The 18,928-nt window shown below is 45.5% G+C and overlaps 1 protein-coding gene across 1 annotated transcript in view; it reads left to right on the top strand.

The window, feature by feature from the left end:
* The window catches only part of sptbn5 (spectrin, beta, non-erythrocytic 5), a gene marked incomplete at its 5' end in the record, with an annotated part of 78,719 nt that overhangs the window by 49,239 nt on the left and 10,552 nt on the right, over positions 1-18,928 (top strand). Inside the window, 30 exons of the mRNA XM_079528623.1 lie at positions 220-423; positions 783-932; positions 1,607-1,711; positions 2,500-2,688; positions 2,934-3,089; positions 3,725-3,916; positions 4,128-4,223; positions 4,431-4,552; positions 4,685-4,799; positions 5,191-5,304; positions 5,388-5,509; positions 5,756-5,918; positions 6,224-6,412; positions 6,628-6,705; positions 6,811-6,983; positions 7,316-7,406; positions 7,998-8,144; positions 9,217-9,357; positions 9,949-10,116; positions 10,226-10,314; positions 10,629-10,815; positions 12,139-12,207; positions 12,406-12,549; positions 12,887-13,083; positions 13,443-13,647; positions 15,207-15,386; positions 16,002-16,157; positions 16,641-16,858; positions 17,478-17,667; positions 18,332-18,508. Of these exons, the coding sequence (XP_079384749.1) occupies positions 220-423; positions 783-932; positions 1,607-1,711; positions 2,500-2,688; positions 2,934-3,089; positions 3,725-3,916; positions 4,128-4,223; positions 4,431-4,552; positions 4,685-4,799; positions 5,191-5,304; positions 5,388-5,509; positions 5,756-5,918; positions 6,224-6,412; positions 6,628-6,705; positions 6,811-6,983; positions 7,316-7,406; positions 7,998-8,144; positions 9,217-9,357; positions 9,949-10,116; positions 10,226-10,314; positions 10,629-10,815; positions 12,139-12,207; positions 12,406-12,549; positions 12,887-13,083; positions 13,443-13,647; positions 15,207-15,386; positions 16,002-16,157; positions 16,641-16,858; positions 17,478-17,667; positions 18,332-18,508 (4,527 nt within the window). The remainder of the gene's footprint in view (positions 1-219; positions 424-782; positions 933-1,606; positions 1,712-2,499; positions 2,689-2,933; positions 3,090-3,724; positions 3,917-4,127; positions 4,224-4,430; positions 4,553-4,684; positions 4,800-5,190; positions 5,305-5,387; positions 5,510-5,755; positions 5,919-6,223; positions 6,413-6,627; positions 6,706-6,810; positions 6,984-7,315; positions 7,407-7,997; positions 8,145-9,216; positions 9,358-9,948; positions 10,117-10,225; positions 10,315-10,628; positions 10,816-12,138; positions 12,208-12,405; positions 12,550-12,886; positions 13,084-13,442; positions 13,648-15,206; positions 15,387-16,001; positions 16,158-16,640; positions 16,859-17,477; positions 17,668-18,331; positions 18,509-18,928) is intronic.

Here is an 18,928-nt window from a genome sequence, read left to right as displayed (position 1 = left end):
GGACTACTCCCTGTGGTGTGGTCAGGTTTAAACCTCCCCCTCTCCCTTCAGGTCCAGGACTACTCCCTGTGGTGTGGTCAGGTTTAAACCTCCCCCTCTCCCTTCAGGTCCAGGACTACTCCCTGTGGTGTGGTCAGGTTTAAACCTCCCCCTCTCCCTTCAGGTCCAGGACTACTCCCTGTGGTGTGGTCAGGTTTAAACCTCCCCCTCTCCCTTCAGGTCCAGGACTACTCCCTGTGGTGTGGTCAGGTTTTGGGAGGCATGGCTGCCGAGGAGAGCATCAGAGACGTTGCCACCGCCGTCCTCCAGCTCGACCAGCACCTCCAGCTACGAGCAGAGATGGACGCCCGGCAGACAGCCTACGAGCAGGCCGTCGCCATGGGAGACGAGCTACGGCAACTTGACAGGGAACACAGGAGCGAGGTAAATGGTAAAATGGTAAATGGGGCATTTATATAGCGTCTATATATTGACATAGTTTGTGCATTACCGATTACTGCCCACCGATGGCAGAGGAAACCATGCAAAGGCACCAACCTGCACATCGGGAGCAATTAGGGGTTCAGAGTCCTGCTCAAGGACACTTAGACACTAACTCTGGGAGAGCCCGGGATCGAACTTGGAACCTTGCGGTACCCATCTGGCTGCTCTACCAGCCTCTACCCCTGAGCCACTGTCGCCCCTAAGGTCAGATGAACCCCGAGGTCAGAGGAGGCGACAGGAAGAGGACATTAGAGGAGAGGAGAGGTACTGAATGTTTTTTTTTTTTTTTTTTCTATCAGGTAACAGAGAAGCTGAGATCTCTTCACGCGGAGAGAGAAAAGTTCGAGGAGGAATGGGACAAAAAACACAGCTGGTTAGAAACCACACACCTGGAACAGGTGTTTTACCGAGACATTAGCAGTATGGAGAAGATCAGCAACGCACAGCAGGTACACACCGTGTGTGTGTATGTGTGTGTGTATGTGTGTGTGTGTGTGTGTGTGTGTGTGTGTGTGTGTGTGTGTGTGTGTGTGTGTGTGTGTGTGTGTGTGTGTGTGTGTGTGTGTGTGTGAGTGTGAGTGAGTGAGTGTGCGAGTGAGTGAGTGTGCGAGTGAGCGAGCGTGCATGCACATTTTTGTTAGCGGATCTCACGATAGCCTTACGCATCAGAGCTTGTCTATCAGGTTGTGATTTTGAGTATTTGCCGATAACGATTTTTCCCGATCCGATATTTATATTTTTATAGAACACCATATCACAAGTACAATATCCAAAATCACAGACAATATCCAGTCTAATATCATGATATGGATATAATGTTGATACTAGGGATGTCCTGATCACATTTTCTTGCTCCCGATCCGATTCCGATCATTTGAACAATGACATGATCGGCCCCAATTTCCGATCACGTGATCGGATCGGGACAACCCTAGTTGTTACAGTATAAACCAGCACGACAGCAACGGCACGACTGTACCTTCAATGCTACTACAGCTTAGTACATGTACCTACGTAACAATTAAACACCTTGAACCTTGTATATAGTCATCTGATCAGACCTCTGTGTCTGTGTGTGCGTGTGTGCATGTTTGTGCGTGTGCACATGCGTGTGTGTGTGTAGATTCAGTTACAGAGCAGTGCTTTGGGCAGTACAGTAGATGAGACGGAGGGATTGATCAAACGACATGAAGCCTTTGAGAAACTGATCGGCTCCCAGGATGACAAGGTCTGACCGCCTCAACTGCCCAATACACCATAGACCTGATGTGATGTCGTGTGCCATACCTGTAATACACATATTATGTTCTAATTGTCGGAGCGCCCCCGAACTATGGGACGCCCTCCCTGCGCACCTGACAGCGCCACAGTCAGTTGACTCTTTTAATTAAGAGAGGAGTCAGACGACTAAAGACATACCTTTTTAGCTATGCTGGTTTCTTAGATGTTTTTAATGGTGTGATGATTCTTCTTTATGCAATTCCCTATTGTAGCTCTTTGAGATTTTCACAAATGTAAAGTGCACATAGAATCCATTATTATTAATTATTTACAGTGGTGGAAGAAGTACTGACATTTGTTTCCTAAGTAAAAGTATATCAATACTGAAATGTAGAACAGTAAGTAAAGGTCTGGTAATCGAAATTTTCTTCAGTAAAAGTATAAAACTATTGACATAAATATATACTTAAAGTACCTACATTTAAAGCAGTATGTACAGTTTTAAAATGTGTAAAAGTCATTTAAAATAGCAGATCTACAAGCTCACAACACATCGCTTTGCGATGCGTATTGACCTTGTAGTACAGTATATACTGTATAGGGCAAAAAAAAAAGAAAAAGGAATCCAAATCTACAAAGTAACAAACTAGTAGGCACAAGGTACAATATTTACCTCTGAGCTGTTGTGAAGTATACTTCAATACCATTGTGTTCAAGACAAGTACAGTACTTGAGAGTACTACTTAGTTACTCTACACCACTGATTGTGACAGGCCTGTGTGTGTCTCTGTCCAGCTGTCCTCTCTCAGAGAGCTGGCGGACAGACTGAAGAGGAAGCTCAGCCGAGACAAGACGGGCCAGATCCAGGACAAGCTGCGGACCCTCCTCCAGAGGCGTGATAGGATCAGGGAGCTGTCCGTCAAGCGCAGGGAAGAACTGCAACTCTCCAAACTGCTGTGTATGTTCAACCGCGATGTCGCAGAGGTAACTATGAACTAACCAACCAGAACTAAGCAACAAGCTGCTCACTGACTCAATCTAACCCATACCCTTACTAGCCAATAATGAACTGACTGATCGATTGACTGAAGTCAATGGCTAGCTAATAAAATTAGCCAACTAACTAAATAACTGACTGACTGACTGACTGACTGACTGACTGACTGACTGACTGACCATCTGACTCACTCCCTGTCTGTCTCTCTGTGGGTCTGTCTGTGTTTCTTCAGGCTGAAGCGTGGGTTTCAGACAGGAAACAGAAGCTGTCAGAGGACAGCAAAGCCGACCTCAGTGATCTGCGCACCAAGATGAAGCTGCTGCAGAAACACCAGGTGTTTGAGGCTGAGATATTGGCTCACCGCGACACCATCGCCTCTGTTCTGCTGGTAAGACTGCATGGGGACAGGAAGAGGTGTCTGGAGAGGGACTGACAGGGATGCAAGGGATGGGACGAGTGCAGAGAACAGGGGTAGCCTGACTAATATCACTGCGTAGATATTATTCTGGAACTTCGGTGTGGAAGATTTATTTCTAAGGGGCGGTTACAAACAGATTCCAATGTCACATGCAGCAAAAAATCTCACTTTAAATCTCTGATTCAAAATCAACTCTGATTGGCCACCCACAACTCTGGGGTGAGTGAAATGTAATTCAAACTCAGGAGTGCCAGACCAATCTCTCCAGGATTTTTTTTTCTTCCTGTGGCAGATTCGTCTGGTTTCCAGGCTAGAACAGGAGATGAAGAGGGAAGGGAGGAGTAGAGTGTGGAGGTGAAGACATGAGATGGTACACAAGGAGGTTAGGGTATAGACTAGAGGAGGTGACATACAGGAGAGGAGAAGAGTGGAAAGGAGAGGAGAGGAAACAGAAAAGACATTGAACCGTTAACTGCTCCTCAGCGCTGTATAATTACTGCCCAATGCTCCAAAATATTCCAATTATATGCAAATCTCTCTCTCTCTCTCTCTCTCTCTCTCTCTCTCTCTCTCTCGCTCTCTCTCTCTCTCTCTCTCTCCACCAGGCGGGTGAGGAGCTGGTATCCCTCCAGCACTTGCGCCGCGAGGAGGTGCGGAGGAGCGTGGCGGCCCTGGAGAGACGGTGGAAGGAGTTGAAGGTCGCTGTTGGCGACCGCGGCAAGCTCCTGGAACACAACAGAAACTTCCTGGAGTTTCTGCAGAAGGTTGAAGAGGTGGAGACATGGATCAGACAGAAGGTAAAGCCAGCGACAGCTGTAGGGACAGACAGACAGACAGACAGACAGACAGACAGACAGACAGACTCAAGACGTCTTCATTTGCGTGTGTGTGTGTGTGTGTGTGTGTGTGTGTGTGTGTGTGTGTGTGTGTGTGTGTGTGTGTGTGTGTGTGTGTGTGTGTGTGTGTGTGTGTGTGTGTGTGTGTGTGTGTGTGTGTGTGTGTGTTCAGGAGGTGATGGTGAATGTCGGAGATGTGGGGACTGATTATGAACATGGAGTCCAGCTGTTGAAGAAACTCAGTGAGTTCAGAGGAGCCGCGTCAGGGGTGAGACCAGAAAACACAACACAACACAACACAACACAACACAACACATGACTACAGGTTGCCAATGATTCTCACTAAATTGAGAGAAAACCACACAACCACACAAACACAACACAAACAGAACCTCATAAACACAACACAACAGAGCCACACAGGAGTCTGGATCAATGATGAAGATGATGATGATGGTGTCTCTCTCTACTGTAGGAGGTGACAGTGGATGACGCTCACATCACAGCCATCAACAGACTGGCTGGAAGACTGGAGAACACACAAAACACTAATGAACTGAACACTGTCCGGAAGAGAAAACAACAGCTCAATGACAGGTAGCGCACGTACGCACGCACGCACGCACGCACGCACGCACGCACGCACGCACGCACGCACGCACGCTCGCACGCACGCACGGACACAATTTTACAGATTTTAGATTTTACATATCCACTACTCTCCTCCAGGTGGAGTAAGTTCCATGGAGACTTGAGCAGTTATAAGAAGAAACTGCAGGGGGCGCTGGAGGTGCACTCCCTGGTCAGAGACCTGGAGGAAGTCCGAGACAGAGCGAATGAGAAGGTCTGCCCTGAAACTGTCATCTCTAAAGCTGTCCATCTATCTCTCTCTCCTGCAGGCTGCTCTCAGCTTCCCTACAGTCTGTCAAATTCCCTACTGTGTACCTCTCCTTAATCTGAGTTTACAGAAGTGATAACTCCTACCTGTCTCTTTCTCAGTTTCCTACTGTCTGTCTACTCTGTCTCTATCGATACACTTGTCTCCTCAGCTTTCTTTCGGTCTGTCGCTTCTACATTGTCTCATTTTCAGCTCTCCTACTTTCTCTCTTCCCTACACTGTCCCCTTCTTCTGTCTGTCTCACCTACACTCCTGGTCATTTTTCTGGGGATTTCTCTGACCACAGAAAATGTGTTGTTGTTGTTGATGATGATGATCTCTCTCTCTGTGTGTCCAGCTCCTGTCGTGTCAGGTGGAGGACTGTGGCTGTGACGTGGACAGTGTAGAGAACCTGATCAGACGACACCAGGAGACAGAGAGAGAGGCCGGGGTCATCCATCAAAGGTCAAAGGTGAGGCAGAGCTCCACTTGATTTGGAAACCTCATGTAGGTTTATAGACTGCCCGTGACCAGCATATGTTGTGGACAAAACAGGTTCTGGACAAACAGGCCAGTGACACACTGAAGGCTGGGACGGAGCTGTCTTCAAGACTGAGAGACAAACAGAAGGAAGTCAAAACAGCACTGAAGACACTGGACCAGGAGGTCAAACTCAGGTCAGCGCCATGATGACAATGATGACGATTATTGAACTAATATACAGTATTATAATGAGGACATTGTACAATTTATGATTGCAATTCACATGTATGTATCTTACTCTGTCACAAAATGTATTCACCAGAGGGTGTTTACTATAAGCCTATGTTTGCTCAACTATGCAAAGTTGCCAAAAAAGTTCCCTTCTTTCTACAGTCAATTTTGAAAGCATCAGATGGGCTTATGGGAAATGTTGTTTTTAGGAAGGAGAGACTACAGGGAGCCCATGAGCTGCAGCTGTTTAAAGCTAACCAGCGCCTCCTCCAAGATTGGAGTGTGAAACAGGGACGTGAGATGAAGGAGAAAGGTCTTCCTAAGTCAAGGACCGAGGCTGACAAACTGCTAGTGGAACACCAAGACTGGAAGGTGATAACGGAACATATACTGTAATTATCTCATGTGCACCTTAACGTTTCATAACTTGTTCAAACCTTTTTAGGCTATAATACTTTTGACCTTTATTTTTGTGTAAGGGGAACTGACAATTCTCTTGGACGTCTTCATATGTACTGTTCTCTGTCAATGTTATCTGAATCTGTCTAAAGGTTTACAGAACTGGACCAGCCGCTCTCATGACACCTTCAACCCACACAGGGTACTTGATTAAGGGCCATCATTTAAACTTGTTTTTATATGAATTATCTTCTGTGTTTGTACGTCTTGGTGTGCAGACAGAGATAGATGCCCGGGGAGAACGTATGGACTCCGTGAGGGACTTTGGGCAGTCCCTGGTTCGCTCGGATCACAGTTTTAAGTCAGACATTCAGAAGGCTCTAACCCAACTGGACGAGGCCAGAACTGGACTGACCCAAGCCTGGACAAAACGCAAGACCACTCTGGAGCAGGCCCGTAACCTGCAGGTAGGGTCAAATGTGTTATAATTCTACAATAGAACAGTATCTTGGTACAGTATGTGATATGTTAACATGAAGTTTGTATCATGTATACATATATTTCTCTTCTCTTCTCTTCTCTTCTCTTCTCTTCTCTTCTCTTCTCTTCTCTTCTCTTCTCTTCTCTTCTCTTCTCTTCTCTTCTCTTCTCTTCTCTTCTCTTCTCTTCTCTTCTTCTCTAGTCATTCCTGTGTGCCGTTGAGCAGATTGAGAGCTGGTTCATCAACAGGGAAGCCCTGCTGGACAGCCAGGAACTGGGGGTAAGAACCTTCGACCGCTTTCATCTACCTTTGTATTCCATGTCCACACTACTTTACCTCTTCCTCCTCCTCCTCCTCCTCCTCCTCCTCCCCCTCCTCCTCCAGACTTCTGTATCTGAAGTGGAACAGTTCCAGAGGCAGCAGGTTCAGTTCGAGGAGCTTCTGGAAAACCAGATCCGGCAGTTGGACCAGCTGGAGGTCCTCGCCCAGAACATGGTCCAACAGAAGCACTACGACAGAGAGAACATCACCAGCAAGACCAGTGCACTCTGTACCAGGTAGCGACACACACACACACACAAGCACAAGCTGACTGCTAGTTAACTGATATACTCATACAACCTGACTATTAGTTAGTGACACACTGACACAGCCTCGCAACTTGTTACTGACACGGAGAGTCAGAGACACAACCTGACTAGCAATTACAGACAGACGGACGGACGGACGGACGGACGGACGGACGGACGGAGTAATCAGACCATCAATTTATTATTCCTTGTATGTACTGTAGCCTTACTGGGCTAATAAAACAAATTAGTCTGTTTCCAAACTAATGCCATACTGTGTGTGTGTGTGTGTGTGCGTGTGTGTGTGCGCGCGCGTGTAGGAGGGACAGACTAATGGGGCAGTGTAAATCTCATCGGAGAGCTCTGGATGAGGCCCTGCAACTACAAAGGTTTCTGTCCAGCAGCTATGAGGTACTGTACTCTGTCTGTACTCTGTCTATACTCTGTCTATACTCTGTCTGTACTCTGTCTATACTCGGTCTATACTCTGTCTGTACTCTGTCTGTACTCTGTCTGTACTCTGTCTGTACTCTGTCTGTACTCTGTCTGTACTCTGTCTGTACTCTGTCTATACTCTGTCTGTACTCTGTCTGTACTCTGTCTGTACTCTGTCTATACTCTGTCTATACTCTGTCTATACTCTGTCTGTACTCTGTCTGTACTCTGTCTGTACTCTGTCTATACTCTGTCTATACTCTGTCTGTACTCTGTCTGTACTCTGTCTGTACTCTGTCTATACTCTGTCTATACTCTGTCTGTACTCTGTCTGTACTCTGTCTGTACTCTGTCTATACTCTGTCTATACTCTGTCTGTACTCTGTCTGTACTCTGTCTGTACTCTGTCTATACTCTGTCTATACTCTGTCTGTACTCTGTCTGTACTCTGTCTGTACTCTGTCTATACTCTGTCTATACTCTGTCTGTACTCTGCTCTACTGGTAGACAGTTAGATAGCCAACTTATGAACAGTTTCTCTTCAAGTTTCCTGTCTGATTCCTGCAGGTGTGTGTGTGGTTGACGGAGCGTAACGCTGTGGCCGTGGATGAGAGCTGGAGAGAACCGACCAACCTACAGGCCAAACTGCTGAAGCATCAGACCTTTGAGACGGAGATACTGGCCAACCAGGACAGAGTGGACTCACTGAATAAGGTAGGGTCTAGCAGTTGTGTGTGTGTGTGTGTGTGTGTGTGTGTGTGTGTGTGTGTGTGTGTGTGTGTGTGTGTGTGTGTGTGTGTGTGTGTGTGTGTGTGTGTGTGTGTGCGTGTCTTTATCTATTACAGTAAATGGTACATTTATATAGCGCCTTTATCATAGCTTTACATAGATTGTGCATTACATTCACCCATTCACACACAAATGCCGGCGGAAACCATGCAAGGCACCAACCAGCACATCAGGAGTAATTCGGGGTTCAGTGTCTTGCTCAAGGACACTTCGACACTAACTCTGGGGGAGCCCGGGTTCGAACTGGCCACTCTACCATCCGGCCACTCTACCGCTGATCCACCGCCGTCTTCTGTTCTATTAGCAGTTTCCATAATTTCACTTCCGTGTTTCCTACTCACGTAGGCAGTATGTAGGAAATGTCCATATTGCACCATTGCATGGTCTTGATAAGAACATATTGGTGATTATCGGTTGATAACATTCAAAGCGGGTGGTTATATAGAACCATCCGGATTAGATTTTTGTCAAATCCGTCCGGCGTTCAGATGAGAAAAGTGATTTTTGATCCCATTATGGCAGACATATTACCGTTTCTGGAAAAAGATAAACAACATCGTCAGCTGCTAGACTACAATATGCTTTCGGTTTCGTCTTTGTGAAGCGTGTGACACACACGGAAGCTGGGCTTGATGTTGATGTGAAGCATGGCGCCGAGGTACCATTAGACCACTAGATGGCGCAGCTGTCAAAGTGTTTTAAGGACTGGCCAAGACACCTTGTGTTGTGTACAAAGGGAGTCTATCAAACGCGCCTCAAGCCTGAAACGGCTATAGTCCGGTGCGTCACAGGAACAGGGACAACAGACAACAGTTTAAGGCTTTTTATTCAGGTGCTAGTATAAATAATAACGACTGACTTGTCCGAGCTGCTCCAGCATTTCTTCTTCTGCAACCGTGTGTTGTGTGTTCTATGTGCTGCTTTTTTCATAGTGTTACTTATTGTACAATACATGCGTATGTGTTACATCACATGTTGCATGTTGTCTGTCACGTAGGAGGGACAGAGGCTGTTGTCCAGCGGCTCTGTTTCTGCCAAGGAGAAGGTCAAGTGTAGTCTGAGAGAGCTGACCGACTGCTGGGACACGCTGTTCAACAACTGTAAGGACAAGAAAACACGACTACAGCAGGCCTACCAGGTACACACACAGAAACACACAAACACGCACACACATGCGTGTCCTGCCTCAATATTTGCTTCTATATTTCGCACACCGTTGTTACGTTCTTCTTTCTTTTCAAAATCTTCTTATTCTTAATTATATAATCAGGAAAAATGATCGTAGCAGATAAAGTACAGATTTTTAGATCTATTGTGGTATGGTGTTTGCTGAAGCATGGGCCCGGCACACTATGCAGTTTGTGTGTTGTGGTAGAATGTCATAAACGGGCCCCAGGTCTTATAGAATCTTTTCTCCGAGCTGGCAATTGAGAACCTCAACATCTCCAGGCAAAATCCGTCGTTACGTTTTTGATCATACTCTCAGGAATCGTTTACAGTAGTAGAGGATTATCAATTATCATATAATCGTTTTACTCATAGAATAGGTTCTGTTTAAGTTTCTAACAACAGCCGGTCATAATAATATGACCGGCTGACATTACATACTTCCAATATGGCGCTGCGCTACGTAACAATGGAAGTTTGTTCTTCGATTCTACTCAGTGATAAAAACTCTGAAATACCCAAGATATCCAGTCATCACTCATCAGCCCATTTCTGTCTCCAGGGGCTGCAGTTCCAGCGTTCACTGGATGACATGGAGCAGTGGGTGGGGTCTGTGGAGAAGGAACTGGCCAGTGAGGACTGTGGAAGCGACATACCGTCTGTTAGTCGGCTGCTGAAAGCACTGCAGGGATTTGAGGAAGAAGTTGATGGACACCGAGACAGAATACAGGTACATGTAGAGCACAAGGTGTTTTCTATTCTTCCAACTACCGTACCTAGGTAATGACATTCATTTGGTTTTTGAAGATTAATTTGGTTTTTGATGATTTTCATCATAGGGTCTAATGGAGACTTCTAAGAACTTCCTGTCTGAGGGAAACTTCCTGGCTGAAGAGATCCAGAGACGAGTAACGCACACCATCAGCAGGTAAACGAAACCAACAACAATATTACAAACCAACCATAGACAAGTTCCAATGGTCAACTAAAGGACTATACAAGGTCAGATTTTAAAACAAACAGAAAATGATAAAACAGTTTTAAAACAAGAAGAATTAAAGACAGGAGTAGGAATTGGGCTAAAACAGCAAAGTTATAAGATAGAATCTAAATCTCATCAAATGGTGGTCCGTGGCTCAAATGCTGAATAAATAATGGGCCTTGGCATGAAAAAGGTTGAAAACCACTGCTCTAGGGAACACTGCAATATTATACAATTACAATATCATGTTTCTTTCCCAGGTACAACCGTCTGTCTGAGCCCCTGCAGAGTCGCAGGGAGACCCTGGAGGCCTGGCAGCTGCTGTTCCACTTCTACAGAGACCTAGGGGAGGAGCTAAACCGGATGACTGACAGGCTGCAGAATACCACCAGTAAAGAACTGGGAAACAGTCTGACCACTACTCAACAGATGGTCAAAAAACACCAGGTATTGTTATACCAACAGTAGTATTTTGGTATCTCAAACCCTCACCCTAAACCTAACCTCCCACGGGGCAGCACACCTAAACCTAACCTTAACCCATGTCTAACCAATGACTAGTCTAAACTAAGTATGCACCCCATAATGGTAGATAGCGAGCCATTGTAAAGAACTGGAGTGATATGATCCACGTTCTTGGTGTTGGTAAGAAGCAGCAGTGTTCTCAATGAACTGCAGTCACCAGACCTGTAAAGACACTGTTACAGTAGTCGAGTCTACTGAAGATAAACGCATGGACACATTCTTCCAAATCTTGCCGTAACATAATTTCTTAAAGTGATAGTAGGCTGACTCTGTAACTGTGTTAATGTGGCTGTTGAAATTCAGGTCTGTTTTCTGATTAGTTGATTATCCTACCCCGATCTGTTTATAGGTAAAGGACAGGAAGTCCAGGGTTCGATTCTCGAGGCCGGTGATCCTCTGCTGCATGCCACATCCCAACTCTCTCTCCCAGATTCGGTCTCTCTTCACTATTTTCATGGCAGACCTTTGAACAGTGTCCGTGCATGCCAAGTTTGGTGTGAATTGGAGCAACAGTGTGCCTGTGCTGTGGCCCCCGGGGGCCCTAACGTGGCCCCTGGTGTGACTATTCTCATGGCCTGAAGTAATTGCAGGTGCTGTCCATGGGTCTGAAGTAATTGCAGGTGCTGTCCATGGTTCTGAAGTAATTGCAGGTGCTGTCCATGGTTCTGAAGTAATTGCAGCAGCTGTCCATGGTTCTGAAGTATTTGCAGGTGCTGTCCATGGTTCTGAAGTATTTGCAGGTGCTGTCCATGGTTCTGAAGTAATTGCAGCTGCTGTCCATGGTTCTGAAGTAATTGCAGGTGCTGTCCATGGTTCTGAAGTATTTGCAGGTGCTGTCCATGGTTCTGAAGTAATTGCAGCTGCTGTCCACGGTCCTGAAGTAAATGTCACTGCAGTTGCTGTCCGGCTGCTGTTTGGTTGTTTGTTACTTTTGTAAAGCATCCTTCGGTTCATGACAGGCGCTACATAAATTCAAGCTATTATTACTATTATTATTATTTATTATTATTATTATTAGGGGGCCACTGGTGTAGCTATTCTGATGGCAGTCCGCTGAACAATGTTTGTGCCAAGTTTGGTGTGGATCTGAGCAGCTGTATGCCTCGCAAGTCTGGATGTTATGTTTGTGAATTATGCAGTCGACCCATCAGCTTTAATATAGGATCGTTCCTAGGTGTAAAACGCTTGGTAAGAGAGAGAGAGCTATGAGGACAGATCAAATAATGTCCATTCTGTTTTTTCCAGGCTGTAATGCAGGAGCTCTCTAGCCATGCCCCATTGGTCCAGACAGTCCAGGAGGCAGGACAGAACTTGGTAGGGGACCTGCTCTCTCATGTTTTGTTTTATATCTCCAGGTTACGTTTAAAGAACCATTTTGAATGGTCATATTTTGCCTGAGAGGATAACACTAACAAGGCTTAGAATTGTGACAGGGTGATGAATTGCTAGAGATAATAACGTGAGACTTTCCCTGTGATCCGTTCCTATGTTGTGCTGTGGTTTGAATCCCAGGTGAGAGGCCGCCACTTTGCGTCCCATGAGATCAGCGACAGCCTATCAGAGCTCAGAGAGCTTTACGAAGAGCTCAAGAGAGGAACCGAGACTAGAGGAAGACTCCTACAGGAGGCCCTCAGTATACACACCTTCTTAGCCGAGGTACCACTTTCATTGCTCAACTGATGGCCACTCTGACCTACTTACTTGACTTCTATATCTACAACCAACCAGCTGTCTTAATCACATGAACCCTAGCACCATTATTCTTGGCATGTCATAGTCAAAATAGCAGATCTACAATCTTACAAGGTGTCGCATTGCTATGTGTTGTGAGCTTGTAGATCAGCTATTTTTGGTTAAACATTTTGGTATAGAGGGGGAAAAGGAGGGGTATAGACCCATTGGGGATCCCAGCCAACACAGTATATAGGATTCAAGTGTTTAACCTTTCGCTCTGTATAGGAAAATCATTTAGCTTTTCTGTTTATCTCCCCAGGTGTCGGAGCTGGAGTTGTGGCTGGAGGAGCAGAGGGTGTCGGTGGAGGCTAAGGACTGTGGACGCAGTGAGGAGGCGACGGAAGGCTTGTTGAGGAGGTTAGACACTCTGGAGGTGGAGGTGGAGAGCCAGAGAGAGAGGGTGGAGAGACTCCAGGAGACCGGAGCCAAACTACAGCATCTAGACCACCCCAACAGGTAGAGTCTTACTTACTTATTTTACTTACTTACTTAGGCCTTTAAATTTCCTGAGGAACATAGGTCATTGGTGAAACTCATCCATCCTCTCCGGTCTTGTGCCACCGGTTCAAATCTGTCCATGACAAATCATTTAAAATGGGGAGTTCTTTGTTATTTGTTTGTCCAAGAGATGCCTACTATTTCATTTTCAACAATTGATCCAGACTGAAATGAAATTAAATGTGCAGAAAGTTAACTTATTTAACTCATTTAAGCAAATGAGAAGCATAACTTTGGATGTAAGGTTCGCTGTCAGTTGATCCTAAAGTATCTATTTCTGTTTTATTTTCCTGTCTTTCTACCTGGCTGTCTCTAAGCCACCTGGTGAGCCAGTCTCTGCCTGAGGTACTGGAGCACTATGAGACTCTCCTGCAGCTGTCCTCCTCTCGACGCGCTGCCCTGGCGGAACAAATCAGCCTGTACACCTTCCAGAGAGAAGCTAAAGAACTACAAGCATGGCTGACATCCAGGAAGAGCCTGGCAGGGTCAGAGGATTATGGGCAGGATTTGGAAGATGTCGAGGTAAACTAGAACTGGGATGAGATTGAGAACCACAATATTTTAGTCGCATGAAGTACAGTAATGCCACTCCAGTAGTCATCATTTATGATTTATTCTAAATCTGTACACACTGGGAGCATTTATTTTCTCTGATTAATTCATATTAATTTAAACTGCTATTTGTGTTATGAGTTAACGCGAATATAACAAGACGTTTTTTTTTTAAACAAGGTTGATTTTTCAGCACAAATGTAATCATCCGTCTGTATAAAAGAGCCATACCAAAATATAACTGATGTGAACACATTCTCGTATTATTTATTCACATTGCTCCTGGTGTTTATAAATATCATTAACTGGATTTGAATACAGATGCAGAATACATATTCCTGCCAAACACAGGTATCAAACCCCTAGTCTCCGCAGTGGTAGGCAGTAAGGCTGTCCCCAAACATTCAAGGTTCGAATGTTCGCTCGTTAGGGTTGGCACTCGAATCTTAATTAATGGGCTTGAACCATTCGTTTTATTTATTTTTATTTTTGTATTAAATAAAAAATATTATTATTTTTTCCCTTTTTTTATTAACTCGAAAATATATCTCGGCGAGAATGCGATATGAGCATGTAAAAAAAATTAAGTTTCTAGTGCATTCCTGTCAGAAGTTATTATTTTTTAAAATAAATATCTCCTAGTTATGCTGTCCCATCTCCCGTGCTTGTAATTTGGTGATTGGCCTACAGCTGAGGTGAATTGAATGGAATGTCTGACGCGTCTCTCTCACACACACACACACACACACACACCAGCATGATCGCTGACAGGGGCCATGATATATTAGCATATGCTCTCTAGCATCACATCACAAAAAGTAGGGAACTCTGATCATTGTTAAGCAAAACGGTCACGGAGGATCTGCTTTTGCCCTGTGCCCACTTCACTTCAATGCGCCTCCCAGAATACACAGGTGGAACAAATAACGAGCAATATACGCTGTTTTAGCTGCCTGCCAGCAAGCTCACGTGAGCTTGCAGATCAGCTGTTTTTTCGCGGAGCCACTTGACGGTGTTTGTGTGTGTGTGTGTGTGTTGGGAGAGACGAGAGAGATTGATAAAGAGCAGGGGAGACGCGCTGCGGATATCTCAAAGGTTATTTTTTAAATTAATTGGAAACAAATGGTCCGGATGTTCGCTCGGGAATTCCTGCCGAAGTTCGAGTCCAAAAAAAAGGGCTAAGGTACAGCCTTAGTAGGCAGATAGTACCGCCCTGCACTACCCAATTGACACGTTTATAAATTCATTTTGAACATCCCGAAGACTGACAGACATAGACATATACCAAGGATGGACAATAGACTTAGCTTTATGAACTCAAACGATAATCGAAAGTTTGAGATTTGTTGCTTTTTCTATTTTTTTACTTTTATACTGTGTAAAGTGATTTCTACTGTCCTTCACGTGTCCAGAATCCAGATCCAGAACAGCTACTGAAACAACCCAGTTTCTCGAGAAGGTTTTCATCACGTCGGCGTGTCCCAGACTGTTAACGGTACTAACGCAGTGTAAATCCTTGGCGTCTATAGGTTCTTCAGAAGAAGCAGGAGGAGGTGGTGTGTGAGGTGCGTGGTCTAGGTCAGAGCCGCCTGGCGTCGGTGCAGCAGCTGGGACGGTCTGTTCAGCAGAGACCAGAGGTCCAGAGGAAGCTGCTGGACCTCAGCTCACTGTGGGATGAGATAAACCAGACCATCAAGACCCGACAGCAGGTTAGAAGAACCCACGGAATCCCCCAATAAGTTGAACTATAGCTACAGTTCACTGTTTACAGCACACAACCTACTGTACATTTGTACCCATTGAGACCTGAGGTCGATTCCACAAATTATCTTTTCAATCAGTGGTTGTTGCACTTTTCGAAAATGTTGAGCTATTTGTTGTATTGCGAACACAAAATAAATCTAAAATGACACGGATGCTTTCCTGGTTTTAATGGGTTTTAATGTTACCTGCTTGGGGTGGTGGCTCAACTAGTTAAGCGATTTGATTCCTGCCTCAACATCGATTCCTGCCTCAACACCTGTGTTGCAGTGCCTGCTCTCTATGAACCCGTGCTAAATAAGAATCACACTCGTTTGAAGTTATGGGCGCAGCGAGGGCAGTATTTATATCAGCCAGATGACGTCTGACGTTGTCATTCACTGTCCTAAACAAACATTAAAGTCCATAGACTTGGCTGCCACATGATGTAATTTTGGAAAGCCATGCATCGAAAGCATGATTAAACAAACGTCTGAGCTTCATGTAACAGTACAACAGGAAAGAGGTTAAGACTTCTAGGTCTGTTAAATGTAGAGTGAATAAAATGTTTCCTGTGTTTTCAGAATCTCAGTGCAGCCAGGGAGGTCCACCAGTTCAACCATGACATGGATGAGCTGAAGAGCAGAATGACTGAGAAGGAGGCTGGCCTGGACTCTGAAGACCTGGACCATGATCTGCTCTCTGTCCAGACCCTGCTTAGACAACATGAAGCACTGGAGGTAGGAGACACCCAGGTTAAGTAGCGCTCTCTGGGCATGTGGAGCTATAGGAAAGACTGTGCTAGCACACCTAAACCTAACCTTAACCCATGTCTAACCAATGACTAGTCTAAACTAAGTATGCACCCCGTGGAAATAGGAAAGATCCTGGATTATTAGGCCTATAGGCCCTTATTCCGAATTCTGGAAATAGAATATACCATGCAATTTATAATTTATTACAATTACGATTTAGGCATTTAGTAGACCGACTCTTCATCCATTCACAAGGTAAACACATCTAATGCAGAGAGACAGTGTTAGTGCCTCAGGTTCATAGGTGAACCAAGAACCTTGCATGTAAAAATAAATGATATACAATAGGATGCATGTTTACTGTGTGTGTGTGTGTGTGTGTGTGTGTGTGTGTGCGTGTGTGCGTGTGTGCGTGTGTGCGTGTGTGCATGTGTGCACATGCGTGTGTACGCGTGCCCGCGTGTTCAGAGGGATCTGGCTGTGCTGTCAGAGGAGGTGACCAGGAGCAGAGAGGAGGCCAGGGCACTGGGCAGACGGCAGCCCCAGGCCAGAGCTGCTGTGACTGGGAGGCTGGAGGAGGTGGATGCCTTGTGGGAAAACCTCCAGGACAAGGCCTCCCAGCGCCGAGAGAGACTGGGCCAGGCTGATGCTGTACACCGATACCTGACCCGCTGGACTGAACTCATGTAAGTTCTCTTTATATTATATTATATTATATTATATTATATTATATTATATTATATTATATTATATTATATTATATTATATTATATTATATTATATTATATTATATTATATTATATTATATTATATTATATTATATTATATTATATTATATTATATTATCTTTTGGAACACACGCCAAGTTGTTCGGTGAGACAGTGCCCAAGTATACCCGGAACATTCGCATGCACGCACGCACGCGTGAGTGGGCTGGTTCTAGAGAGAAACGGCGAACCTCCACTGCAGCCATGGTCGGGTGTCCATCAGTGTTCCGTCATCGGCAACGCAGGGAATGTTCCCTCTTTAATCAATGAAGGGTGCTCCACTGCCGACGGTTGCGTTTGGACGGCGTCTGGGCGGTGTCACCCATTCGCCACGGTTAATTTTTTTACGCCGTCCAAATGCAACGCGACACAACGCACTCAGTGGAGCCCGGCCTTATCCGGTCTACTTAACTCTATTCTGCACTTTCTTGGGTTCTCAACAATATAGCACACCTGCCAAGTGTGAAGTTGAGTGGACAGTGACAGACAGACAGAAGATGACATCTATGGACTGACATCTGTTGTCTCTTTGTCTCAGGTCTTGGCTGAGAGAGATGCTGTCTCTGGTGAGAGGGGAGGGGCTAGGAGGGGAGGGGACGGACCTGGAGCAGCTAATCAAAAAGCACGATGAGTACCACCTGCAGATTGAGAGACAGCTCCACAAATCGCAGGCTGTGAAAGATGAAGGGCGTCGAATGGTGCTGGACGGCAACTTCATGAGCCAAGAGGTGAGATGTCTCACAGACACACTACGTAAAGACGTTAGATTGATGCTACTTCTAGGTGGTTTACCAGGTACTAAAAGGAGTAGTTCACCCAAAGAATGACTTATTTTCTATCAATTACTCACCCCATCAAGCCTTGAATTCATGGAGATTTTTGAGGGACGCTAGCCCCTCCTATGCCCCTCCAGCTTTGTGTGTCAGTGTGTACCTACCATAACCATAGTGATGATTTGATTGGCTGAGCATGGAATGTGATGTATGATGATAAGAACGCCCCTCACTTCACACATTTCTTTTGTTCTTGTCTCCTTCCTGAGCCAATAATTGACTCAGGATGACCGGCGGCCTCAGTAGGTGTAGGACCCCTACGTATTTGTAATTGACCGCAGATCCCCATCTGAAAACAGTTTGTGCCAGCGACCAAATCTGAAACATCTCCATGAATTCAAGGCTTCATGGTCTGTGTAATTGATAGAAAATAAGTAATTTTTCGGGTGAAATATATGAGTGTTCTGGCATTGACTATGACTCATATCTGTATATACATCCCTACCAAACATCTTTCAAATATTAAAAATAATTTAAGTACCTGGTACGTTTAAGAAAACTGAATTTTCACTTCAGAATTTCATAAATGTGACATTTTGCTGACCTCTTTGTACCGTAGGTGGAGGAGCGTGTGTGTGAGCTGGAGGATCTGCAGGAGCGGGTGGAGGAGGTGTGGGAGGAGACCAGGGTGGTGTACGAGGAGGAGATGGAGATCATGATGCTGAGGAGAGAGCTGGAGCAGGCGGAGCGCTGGCTCAGCTCCTACGAGAACACCCTGCGATCTGAGGACTATGGGGTGGGTCTCTGGTTGGTTCTATAGAACCTTTTCATATCAAGGTCCCATTATTGTCTCCACCAGGCCGAAGGCATGGGGAGAGAGTATGTTTTGCACTCCGTCCGTCCGTCCGTGTGTCCGTCCGTCCGTGTGTCCGTCCGTCCGTCCGTCTGTGAACAGCTAATCTCTGGCACCGTTGGCTTGATCGCAGCCATACTCTGCACACACACTCCCTGAATGTCAGAGCTGAACCTCTGCCCCAAAGTTTTCACATTGGCCTGTTATAGCGCCACCAGGAGGCCGCTTTGTGCAAAACAAATGTTTTGACAGTACACCTACAGATTTTGTCCAAACATTACGCAAATTGGTACACAGTCTCTCTAGAGCCATTGAACGAAACAGATCTTTCAGATTTTTCAGACTCCATCCTGATTGGCTAAG

This window comes from Electrona antarctica, assembly GCF_951216825.1.
Source record: "Electrona antarctica genome assembly, chromosome: 18".
Taxonomy (NCBI): Eukaryota; Metazoa; Chordata; class Actinopteri; order Myctophiformes; family Myctophidae; genus Electrona; species Electrona antarctica.
Note: the sequence above shows the minus strand (reverse complement) of the source record. Positions and strands in the feature narration are given on the sequence as shown.